Here is a 13,054-nt window from a genome sequence, read left to right on the forward strand (position 1 = left end):
ACAGTATAAATACCCAATAAGTACATAAGAAATACCCAGTAGGGACTATATGAAAACCCAGTGTGTACAATATAAATATTATGTAAAAACTCAGACAGCATAAATACCCAATACGTATAATATAAATACCTAGTAGGTACTATGTAAGAACCCAGTGTGTACAGCATAAATACCCGAAAGGGTCCTATGTAAAAACTCATACAGTATAAATACCCAATAGGTCCTATGTAAAAACTCATACAGTATAAATACCCAATAGGTACTATGTAAAAACTCATACAGTATAAATACCCAATATGTTTAGTAGAAATACCCAGTAGGTACTATGTTAAACCCAGTCTGTAAAGTATAAATACCCAATAGGTAATATGTAAAGACTCAGAAAGCATCAATACCCAATATGTATATTAGAAATACCCAGTGGGTACTGTGTAAAACCAATCTAAAAACTCAGACAGCATAAATACCCAATATGTATAGTATAAATACCTAGTAGGAACTATGTAAAAACCAAGTGTGTCTAGTATAAAAACTCAATAGGTACTATGCAAAAACTCAGACAGCATAAATACCCAGTGTGTATAATATAAATACCCAGTCTGTATAATATAAATAGCCAGTATGTATAATATAAATACCCAGTATGTATAATATAAATACCCAGTAGTGACCACATAAGTATAAACCAAATAGTACCGCATAAATACACAGGAAATACCATGTAGATACCAAGTAGGTACAAAAAAGTATCATGTAAGTACCCAGTAGGTCCCATTAAAAACTACCACATAAATACCCCTGAAATACCCTGTAAGTACTGTACTGTAAAAGGAAGCGTTACCAAAAACTGTCCAGATGTTTAGTCATATAATCCAATCTTACAACACAGTCGTCTCAACGAGCTTCACACCGGTAATTGTACAAAAACATAAAATCACTCAAAATATAAACAATAGCTCATTGCTTATGTGTATATCATTTTACTAGCAAATATGTTATTGCATTATTTTTTTAGCTAAACTTCTTACAAAGTCATGGGATCGTCTCTTTTAAGGTTCTCAAATCTTAACTTCTGTTCTCCACAATCTGGATACGATTGATGGCTTTCCTCTGCCGGCGTCGCCTTTAAATATTCAGATTACTCTCTATGTTATAAGACAAACATCTGAGCTCACTAACTTCTATCTTTCTTTAAACTAAACACAAATGAATCATTCAATCCTACTTACAAACAAAATTCAGAAAATTATCGTTAACAATTACATTTTTTATTTTCTGAAAACTGCACAACAAATCTTAAAATTTTGCTTAAATGTGATTATTGTGTTAATAAAGTTAAGTAATTGTGTTTTTGGACGGAATAATTTATTTTTAAAAAAATCCAAATGATCAGATATCTTCATTTTATTTGTTTAGCAAGAATAGAAAACAGGAATAAAAATAATGCTTATGATATAAAGCAGAATTGTTATTTTTTTTTAGGCATAAACACTAAAATAACTTTAGGATAAAATGTTATGTAAATCAAATATTGTTTTATGTGAGTTATGGGAAGATCTTGATTATATGTAGTTAATATTGGATTACTAAAATACTTTATTTATGGTAAAACATTTAAATTTATTTGCTGAGTTCAACCAGTGAAATTTATATAAGTAAAAAAAGTCCAAACCTTACAGATATATTTATATTTTTTATTATAATTATATTAAACTATAAAAAAATCCACATTAAAATCAAATGAGTTTTGACATTAAAAATAAAAAAGATAAAAATCGAGAGAAAAACATTTGGTTTCCCTCCCGCTGCTGCACCAGAGGCTCCTTTAGCAAAGGGAGACATCTAGTGGCTTGTCGCTAAATGAAAGCAGCCCCCAAACGCTTTAAATAGCAACACAGCTACTTTATATGCACAACAAGAAGTGCAAAGTAAGCCAAAATGGATTTTTTACTAGGAAGAGAAATATACTGTGAAACAGCTCATATAAAATTCATCAAAAGAGGGGCATCATTTTCATTAGGGATTTCTATAAATAAAATAAACCTCAAAAGTTCTGCAGAGCACATAAAAAATGATCTAAATGTGAAAATAAAACGTTTACTGCTTGTTACATCAGATTTTTCTCTTTTGGCAAAAGAGAAAAGTGATTTAAAGTCTCCGATAAGTGGAGCGCCTTTGACACAGCCGAAGCACACGGCGTCCTGCAGAGCCGAGCAGGTGGAGGGCAGACGCCGTTTGTTTCAATAAAAACCAGACGCAGCTGCTTCACCTGCTGTCTTTATACTTTGTTTTGTTCCAGGCAGGAAAGAAGAACATGAACAGATTAAAAAACTGCTGCTGTCACTCAAGCTTTGAGTTGCATGACGATAAATCCACTCCACAAATGTCTCCAGGAGGACTTTCGTTGGCAAATGTTTCTCTTCTTATTCCGGGTCTTTAATCCATTGTGCCCGTTCTACCAGAAGTTAAGCAAAGACGAAGGAGGACGCCTAAAACTGGAGCAGATTTGAAACATTTCCTGCTTTATGAATTTAAATTAAAGCTTTATCCATCAATATTTAAACACATTTTTTAAAGAATCGTTCAAAAGAAAATCCTGTTTTTAAAGTATCATTTCAAATCAACTTTTTGAGTCACTCCTCACTGTAAAGAACTCTAAAAAGTGAAACTCTGGATCAATCAACAAAAAGTCTGTACTTTCTTGCATTTAAAAATATTTGTTTTTTATCAAATTACATTTTTAAGTTGAATAAACCATCGACTATTAATTTTCATTTGTTGAAAACTCATTTTAAATGTAACAAATTACAGATAATTTATTAATTGATCCAATGTTTCATTTTTTCAGTGCAGTATTTTGATCTGTTCATGCATTTCTGAGCATTCCTCTAAAAACCTGTTCTCTGAGCACCAGCCCCTTCTCAGGAGCCGTATGGCGTTTATTCTGTCAAAAGTCCATGCGGAAATAAGACATGCGAGTGAAAAATCAGTTTTGACAGTTGGGGGCGGAGACAGAGGGTTGACCACCATCATCACAGAGAAAGTTCCGCTGTTCTCAGCGTTGCGTGGCGTCTTCAACAGTTCGTGGCGTAGACATTACGGAGAAAGCTCTGCCGCTCTCGCCGTTGCGGTGAGAGCTCAAATGGTCGAGTTGGGAGCTTTAATTCCCGAGCGTGTTGAGTATTCAAAGATGGGCGGGGCTTTTATACTGGAGCTCAGAGCAAGATGATGTGAAACTTCTGGGACTAACACCAGGACCAATCACAAAGATCAACTGTAATACCTCGTTTCAACCTGTAGGGGGCAGCACACAGACGGTTTTTAACTATATTACATGAATTAAACAAGTTAATTTTAAATTGTAAAAAAAATCTCGGCATTGACCAACAGGCAGCACTTTTGAAGCCTCATTTATAGAGGTCAACACCCCAAGAAAGTTAATTTAGTGTTTGGTTACCCTTTAAAACACCACCAGGAACACTTTTACAATGGATCAAAAGATGATTGGAGTATAACTTTAAGATATTTGAAGTCAAACGACTTGATACAAAGAAAATGCGCTCAGATGATCAGCATCAAGGCATCCCTTTACTGTGCTCCTACAGGTTAATGGAGAGAAATAATGAGATGTTTTTGTTTGGACGTCACAATGCCAGAAGACAGCCAACCTGCAACATAACATAACGGCTGTCTCTATTGGTTTTGGACACAGCTGTGCTTGTGTTTGGTGTCTCCACCTAACAAGCTAATTAAGTTAAGAGGTTCTGTCATCCGGCACCTTCTAATGCCTGCCTCTGGTAGCATCTCCTGCTATATGTGCAAGTCAGCAAAAGGCAATCTCCTTCCATCTGTATTCCTCCTCGCCATCATTGATCGCACTGCCAATGCTGCAATTACAGTAACAGTGACTCCCACATTGGCCTTTACTGACACTGAGTAATCAGCTTTTTGTTATCTAGTCTGTCATCTTGAATTGTATTTATTTTTTTGTCTTATGCGCCTTCATCCTTCCTTTCACGCTTTAAGCGGTACTGTAATTCCGTGCTCCTTCACATTCCTCTCCCCTTCATCTTCCCTAATGCTTTCAGTTGTGCATCGTGGCGCTGGCTTCGCTCCAAAGGAGGCTGAATCTCAATGATGGTCCTGAGCTCCTGCAGTCCCGTCTCAATCCTAACCTCCACTTTTCCTCACTCCTTTCTCATTTATTTCCATTTTGTCTCAGTGCTCACCTTAGAGCTTTTCCACTTCCCAGCTCATTTTCCACCGCAGCTATAGTTACTGTTTCTGAACATTGCAGCCCATTTCCGCTTCCCTTTTATTTAGATTTGCGTTTTTATTTACTCTCTTCAGCCTCTAAATTTACTGCAGGGGCTTTGGTAAACACCACATCCAGATGATGAAATCTGCAAACACGGCAGACAAAACCCCTAAAGTCATTTGACAAAAGCGTTTAAAGGCACTCTGGTTTGCACACAATCTAATTGTGCGACAGGAAGTGGAGAAACAATACGGCGGATCAACGGTAATAGGATGAATGTGCATGAATGTGTCTGCATTCGTGCAGCTTGTTAAAGTGCTGAGCTTCTGATCGATTGAAATGATAGCGCTGCTATTTCAGTGTGTATCCTGAACACTCACTCTGAGACATCATTTATTCCTTTGAGCCGGCCTGGCAGCTTTAATCTGGGCGCGCCGGCCCGCTTAGATACCTCTGACTTTACATTAGGAAATATAAATGTAGCACTTTAAGGTTAAGGTTTCAAAGGAGACATGTGGAATACAATTATTAAAATATAAAAGAGCATTACAAAAGTTGTCTGTTACAACTTCAATATTTAGGAAACTATCCATCCATTTTCTTAACCCTTTGGGGTCATAGGGTTGCTGGAGCCTGTCCTGGCTACTGTTGGGCAAAGAAGGGGTACACCCAGGGCAGGTCTCCTGTTTCAAAAGGTGCATACTTTCAATGAAAAGTCTACGCAAACACGCCTACCCCAGAATTTCGGGCTTCTGCGCCCAGAATGTTCGTGATCGCGCGCCGATATGTACGTTTTTGAGTCTGGTTGCAGGCTCTACATACAAATCAGGGGTTCATCGATCATGTGCTAAACAGGGCTGGGAAGGCCCAATCCGAATTGTTCCCTGCTCCCTTCCGCTTCATTTATCCCTCCAAACGGATGAAGAAACAGTGTCTCATATTTCGGACGTGACTTTCATTTGATGATGTCACCAATAATCACCGGTCTGCTAGCGTTGGGGCGGAGCTTCCAGGGCTTGAATGTACATAACAACAGCGGTTTTATAACTTTAAAAAGCTCACACTACAATAAAAAGTCATTACTTAGATTTAAATGTAAACTTCTGTGGTTCAGAGCGCACCTACGTGAAGAAAAGCTCTTCTCAGCACGATGTGGATTACTCTCGGGATGGTGGACGGGATGGTAGCCCCCTCTGTTTGAAGGGGGGGGTTAAAAAAAATAACAATCCCTTAATCAAATTAAGGGTAAGGGCAAAGGGGAAGGGAAGAATTCGGATTGGGTCAAAGTGTCCTTGGATAAGACACTGAACCCCACATTGCCTCTGGTGGAAGTTTGGAGCCGGAATTCGGCAGCGGAGCCGCCATCAGTGTGTGATTGGGTGAATAGCTCTGTGACTGTAAAGCGCTTTGGTCTTCGAGGAAAGTAGAAAATCCATATACAAGTATACACCATTTACCAGTTTATACACCATTTACCAGTTATCGGCTTGTAGTTGTTTGCTTATTTTTTGAGGGGGTGGAAAATTTGCCTTCGTCTCTTCCTATTTACCATTTTCTTTTGCCTCGTTGACCACTTCATTGTGCTTGACCAACTTTTTTTGTCATTGTTTAAAATCCTACAGGTGAGATTACTGACCTGTTATATGTGATTGTAGTTTACATGTTTTAGTACAACACAAGTACAGTGTTCCATTGTTTATTGCGTTCTACAAATAACCTGCGATAAGTGAAATCTGCGATGTAAGATTACAGATGTTTAAGACTTGTCACTACAAATTTTATTTCTTAGAAAGACATGAACTTTTTACCACTTTTTTCTCTTGTTTAAGGTCTTAAAAGTTCAAACCGTCAAAGAAAAAGTCCAGTTTTACAGAATGAAAGAATTCTGACTGAGATCGAAGATTTATGTCAATTTGGCAAATTGAACGCATTCTGTACAGGAGACACGGCGTGGAAGAAATGATTGACCGTGGTTTACGACCAATTGAGACACACAACACACTGTACTATAATTTTTTTTAATTATTAAAAAGAAACTTGTACTGAAAAAAGCCTAAAAGACTGAATGGTGAGGCACGATATGGGAAGGGAACAATGTCTCTACTAATGTTTAAGCACCTTATTTGTTAAAATTAAGTTTCAGTTTTGGGTCATTTCATTGGTACTTGTCTTTCTTGACATTCAGTTTAATATTTCCTGGAGGGTTACATAACAATAGCTGAGCATAGCCTCCATTTCCTATAAATCTACAATGCTGACCTTACAGATGTAGACAATCTGGACGTTTGCAGACAGAAGTATTGAACAAATGGAATTCCTTTTGTTACATATTAAGGAGTATTCAATTTCAACTGCTTTTAGCATAACATTAATGGATCATTTGAGCCTCCAGCTTGACAACATTAGTGGTAACGCAACACTAACGTTGGCTCAACCTTGATCTCCACGGTGACGTGTTTCGTCTCAGACTGTTGGATCAAGTGGTTAATCATGACGAGGCTTTTAAGAGAAAAACTTCAGGGTTTTTTCATGAAAAAGCAGATTTCACTTATCCTTAAGAACTTTGTAGAACTTTAGATGGATCATCAGAGGACACCTAACCCATGTTAGTCTGGCACAAGTCTATCACACATCTTGAAAAGGTTTGAGACTAAACTGTCCAGAAACCAAATATAACACTGAAAATCTTCTGTTTCCTGTCAGTAATTTGCTGCAGACTTTTTCTCCTGCAGAGAGCTAATTGTCAGATGTTTTCAAGCTCTTGTGTGAGTCACGTTGCTGTGATGTTGCTGAAGTATCTGATGGGTATAATCTCAGTTGCATCCTGCCTCTGAGCCTCCCACAGTAAGATCAGCAAGCCGAGGGAGCCGAGAAGGGGGAATTCAGGCAGCTACATGAATCTTTAATTAGTCCCCCTCTATACTTGGGCCCTCAGTGCATCTCCAATTTCTGACATTTATCTGAAATTTGAATGTGGGGATGTGAAAAAGCCAAGGTCACCGGACTGACCGCAGCCATATCAAAATCTGCTGCTTTGTTTTTTCTCCGAGAAAGATTCAAATTTGGTGAGTAAGAAGTGAAGGGGTCAGGATTGCTAAAACTCTTGTTTATGTATGAGATAGTTTTCTGTTGAAGGTTGGGATGTTTGTCAAGGTCCAAAGTTAAGAACAAATTAACCAAACACATACTATTTTTTCCCTTCTATGCACCATTTATATCTTAAAGTCTTAATTTTGTCACATTTGGTGCAACAAGCAAAGTTTAAACCTATTTAATACTAAAGAAAATAAAATAAATTACATGATTTGTGGCTGTTTAATGCAGTTTTTAAAGAACTGTCACCCTATTTGCTCGAGTTCATGACTGTTGACACACAAAAAAACAATCTTTATTGGCACCAGTTGAGTCAATATTTAGATTTTTTTCAAAATTATTTGGAAATATGTAAAAAATAGTAAAACTTAAAAAAAATCTTTAAATAAGTAAAAAAGCTGCCAATTGGGTGAAAAAAACATCTTATCGCAATTTTTTTTAAAGAAAGACATTCTAGCAAATTAGACGTGTTGTCAGAACTATTTTGCTTTTGAAAAAGGTTTTTGATTAGATAATTTTTCTTGCAAGACAAAAAATAAGACATTTTTTTCTTAAAGCAAGGGTCCTTTTACATTCTTATGATTCAGTTACTGCAGTGGAATTCGTGTCAAAATGAGTTTCATTAGGATTAGTCGATTAGTCCCGACTACTATTAAAATCGTTTATGCATCCTCTTTTTTTCCTCTCTCTTTTGGTTTTATCTATAAACTTTGGTGCACGCTTTCTAATGTGGTGTCTGCCATTGTTCTTGACGTGCATGCGCAGTAGCACTAATTTGGTCAGTAGTGATGCTACAGGAAGTTCAAGGACGACTCGGGTACCATAACAACAGCCAACAGAGCCTTTAACGTGTGGAAAAGTGTCTGATGCAAAATCTGCAAGACAGAACTACGGTGATCCATGAGCATCTGAAGAGGAAGTACATTGTGACTGAGTATAACGTTGAAGAGTATAAGCTAAGCTAACATTAGCACTAACTTATTACTTGGGCTGGGTTGATAAAATCAATTATTCAATCTGAATCAATCTAAGCTTAATAGATCAATGATTGATCCATAAAAGTAGAGATCGATCTGATGTATAAAGCTAAAGTCCGCTAGCTTGATAGTAACGTATAATAGGATTTCTCATAGGACGGCTAATGCTAACGCTCAGTCAACCTAAACATACATACATTGAACATCTTTATAAACTCACAGGCATGAATTTTCCAAACTCGTATAAGAAAATATTTTTTAGAGTAACCATTTGTAGTCTAAAACAGTTTTTTTGCTCATACTTTCTTCTTCTTCTGGAATAAGGTGTAATGCTATAGCGTGATCGCTACCTAGTGGCCAGACTGAAACGATCTCCAGGAGAAGCAGAACAATTGTTGGAGCTTCTCTGTTTGAGAGTCCATGAAACACTGATGGTATTAAAAATCTCATTATAATTTCAATAATAATTGTATATGAATACCTTCAAAATATTTATATAAATTATTGATGTATCTTTAAACATATGTGTCTAAAATGTGTAAATTTAAACTTGAATCAAATTGAGTGGATCAGAAAGAATTTAAAAAAAAATCAGAATCAAATCAAATGGATTCTAGAAATGATTGGTTATTATTAAATTATTGTTATTACTACTAACTCATATTGAATTAAATGTTGGCATTAGTGACGACTATTTAGGTGTAATTATCTGTGATCCTTATGGATCACTAGCTATACTTCGGTATAATCGTGGATTAGTTAACTAATCGTAAAATGAATGAGTTGTCGACAATGTTAAATATAGTTTGTGGCATCCCTAGTTTCCAAGCACAGAAATACATTTTTCCATAAATAATATCATGAACCCATTTTGTTTGTTTCTGATTTTGTGTGATTCTGCAACAAAAGCTGTAAATCTAACAGCTTTTCTCCCATATTTACAATGAAAAACTACAATTCTGCTACTTGTGAAAAACAGCATATGCCTGCTTCATAATGCATGATGCATGATGTCAGCAGAGATTTGTTGAACCATATGGCACCCCACAATTTACATTTTTCAGAGGACACTCTCAAAAGAGGTAACTCTTGCTTCTTCTTTTCCTTCAAGAAAAGAAACATCTAAAAATTAGGGAGTGGGTTGAATGTAAAAGCTGGCACCAGCGTTAAAACCCAGGGAATATCTTTGTGCTTCTGGCACCAGCTATGTAAACACAGATAAAGCACCAAGGAATTAGTATTCCTCAAAAACTCCCCATGTCATAAACCCCCCATACCTATTGTCTCCCCCTAAAGCTGTTCATTCTATTCATATTATTAATCATAAAACAGAAAGGATTATGAAAAAAAAAAACAATTAAGAAGTGATGAGATAATTTGGATTAAAATGACATTTTCCCCCATGTTAATTGATGTGAATATTCATCATGACGATGCTCGTTTTTACAAGAAGCAGCACATTTTTGCTGTTTTGTCTCATAAACATAAACTGACTCGTTTTTCATTTTACCACGGGCAGAATGAAGCACTCCAGCTGTAGCGTCACAAAGACTATCACACAGCTCACAGTTGTTGGTGCTCCAGCTCCAGGCTTTTGCATATGTTCAGATTTAGCTTTTAGCTGTTTTTATTCCACTTTTTAATAAATATTCATTCATATAAGTGTTTTTTTAAGAAGTTATTTTGAGAATTTTGTTGCTTTGTCCGCTACATTTCAGTTGTTGATCCACACTTACTGTGGTGAAGTTCTCCGGACCGCAGTCCTGTCCTCTATACTTGCAGTCAAGCAACATTTCTTCTATGTTGTGGCTGGATCTTTGAACAAACTCCAGCATGTTGAAGGTCTTGCTGGGGAAGAATTTGCTGTCGTCTGACGGTTTCCCCAAAGCAGCCATAAAATCATCAAAGTCCCCTTGCTCCACGCCGAGCATCTTGGCCATCCAGAAGATGTCGTTCCTGGTGATCTGGGATTTTCGGAAGCTGTTGTAGTTGCAGAGGGTGATGGCTGGGAAAAACATCATCGGGCTGTCCATCTCATCCAGGATGGTGACATGGGGGTACTGGAAGTACTCGATCACACGGTCGGCCACTTGGAGGAGGAAGATGGAGAGGGAAGAGCTGAACGCCGCCGCCCAAAGCAGACGGCGGAAAGTCACTCCACCTGGCAGGAAGATGTGGTTGAGGCCGTGGAGGGTACAGTTGGCCCCAAACACGGTGATGTCCGATGGAGGACGGGGTTCTTCCTCTTCTGGAGTTCCCATTTTGTCTTAAGACGATGAGTCTGTTAGCAGCCCAGTGGAGGTTCGACCCAACTGACTGAACAGAAGATCGGGATGGGGTCTGGTTTATGGCGTCCGCCTCAGGGAGGGGTATGGTTTGGACCTGGGAGGTAACAGGACTGCGGTATCAACCAATCCTCAGTCAGAGATTAGAGGGCACTTTGAAATGAAGAGATCCAGTTTCATTAGGGAAATAAGATCCAACCCAACAGGGAGTGGTGGAAAAAGAAAAAAAAAAAAATCACAGAGGACTGCAGGAAAGCCAAAGACGGAAAAAGAACAAACTGTATTTTGACCCCTGATATCCAAATTCTTAGCATTTTAGAAACAGAATTAATGCATTATTTTGAAGCAAATCTGCTATTCAGCCCTTGATGTTCAGCCTAGGCAACAGACATAATTCCAGCGCTGCTTTTCTCCACTTCAGAATCCACTGGAATTAAGTTGTTTGTATTCACGTTTAAAAAAACTATCGTATGTCAAAAAGTATGCCTTCTTTAGCCGTTGCCAGCGACATTTTAAGTGTTAAAGTCCTCCTTTGACAATTTTTTTCATTTACAAAAACATTTCTATTAGTGTTTTAACTGTGATTATGAAGTTTTTAACCAAAATCCTACAATCTAAATGTCTTAAAAAGCCATTTTCATGTTGATCTGAAGCCTCCGTTTCCAAGATTTCCTCTGAGGGGGCGTGGGTTTTGGAGCTGAGCAGCTCCGTCCCTGATCCTCCCCTGTCTGATATGATAGCTCTGCGTCTCGCTAGCGTAAATCTTCACCGCTGCTCCATAAAAATGTCCATCAATATGGTTCTGATCCGGATGTCAGCTGGGACGAGGAAGTGAAGATCTTCATGGACAGAACTTCCTCCAAAATCCTGATTCTTTCTCCTTCCAGTTCACCAAAGACTCTTTTAGCTAATTCTCCAATGTTTATTGACGTTGCTGTGATCAATACATTCAATCATTGGTTTCTCAGAGTTCTTGATAAAATAATCAAAGCTAACATCAAAATGCTCTTTCATTGATTTACAATCCTTTCCAACTGCGGTCAAATGAGCCGCCGTTCACATTTCCGTGGTCACATCAAGAAGCTCCGTGGAGTCTGGTGGAGATTTTCCAGCGTTCTCAGTCCTGCTACCGGAAGTATTGGATGAAACTCACACAAAAAAATCCAGTGATGCTGATTTGACCACAGAAATGTGAACGGCGGCTCATTTGACTGCAGTCAATGTGAAGATACCATCTTCTCTTCTCCAGAACCTGAACTAGACACTAGGAACAGATGAGGGTTTAGTGCATGTGCAGCAGAGCTGTTGATGGAAAGAAGATCATTCATTCAAACAGATTTAAAAGGAGAAATACTCGGAAATGCAAAAACCAAATGATTTGTTATTACATTTGTTCTCGTTCATAACAAAAATGCCACACATACATGTTAAAAACTCAAAAAAACTGGATTTTCATCACAGGGGGGCTTTAAAGGGTTAATGAGTTTGCCGCTCCACCAATTAAAAGTGACAAATTTTAGTTTTAAAAGATGCTTTTTCACTGAATGGAGAAACTGCAGACAGGTGGTCAAGAAGGTAAAATACAGAGCAATCTTTCCCTCTTTATTGGATAATTAGACATTTGTGTGAACAAAAATGTCAGAAATTCCCACCATGCAGAACATTCAGCTTCAGCAGGAGACACAAAGCCGTCACATCTCGTTTGTTAATGACTTTGGGGCGATGATGAGATGTTTTACAGATTGGTGCTGTAAAACTTGTTGTTCAGTAAGCAGACAAAGTCTTAGTTTCAGTTACAGATGCTGACAGGACAAACCAGACACTCGTCTAGGGATCTGACCTGTCAGGGTGGGGCGTTGCCATCCCTTCTCAAAGTTGGGTGATTAAGTAATCATTAATTCGACTATTCTGGATAAAGTTCCTCTGAAATGAAAGTCTATTTTAATCTGTTAACACGTTAAGACTCTTTATGTTTTAACTTCTGAGGTTTATCAGCCAAAGCTTTGGATTTCCTTTCACAGTATTTTAAGAGCAGTAAATGTTATGTTCCATATGAAGATAGGAAAAAGAAAAAAAAAACTTCCTAAATGTTTTTAGAATGAAGTTTAAGAATGCATGTCTCACAAAATTGATAATATAATAAACTAGATAAAGTTAGAACAAGCAGCTGTGCTTACAAGGACAAAAGTAATCGTAATAAACGCCTGATCAGTAGGGCTGTATATCAATTATAATTTCCAGAAACAATTCGATTTGATTCACCAGAGTCTAAATCAATCGGATTATTTTGATTCAATTCAATTAAATTTTGAGTTCACACATTGATACACATTTGTTTAGAAATACATTAATAATCTACTATATGATTTGAATATATTTATATGAATCTAATCCAGTTCACATACTGTAAAATGTATTAATGAAACAATGAGATTGTTAAT

At 37.5% G+C, this 13,054-nt stretch overlaps 1 protein-coding gene across 3 annotated transcripts in view; it reads right to left on the reverse strand.

The window, feature by feature from the left end:
* asic1c (acid-sensing (proton-gated) ion channel 1c) overlaps nucleotides 1–13,054 on the reverse strand; it is a 147,544-nt gene that overhangs the window by 44,543 nt on the left and 89,947 nt on the right. The window contains exon 1 of one of the 3 annotated variants that reach the window (XM_024273908.2): nucleotides 10,065–11,142. The exons of the other annotated variants lie outside the window; for them this stretch is intronic. Coding sequence (XP_024129676.1) covers nucleotides 10,065–10,589 — 525 coding nt within the window. The 5' untranslated portion in view covers nucleotides 10,590–11,142. Of the gene's footprint in view, nucleotides 1–10,064; nucleotides 11,143–13,054 lie in introns of those variants that run through there. 3 annotated transcript variants of the gene reach the window in all.

This window comes from Oryzias melastigma, linkage group LG17 (genome assembly GCF_002922805.2).
Source record: "Oryzias melastigma strain HK-1 linkage group LG17, ASM292280v2, whole genome shotgun sequence".
NCBI classification, from domain to species: Eukaryota; Metazoa; Chordata; class Actinopteri; order Beloniformes; family Adrianichthyidae; genus Oryzias; species Oryzias melastigma.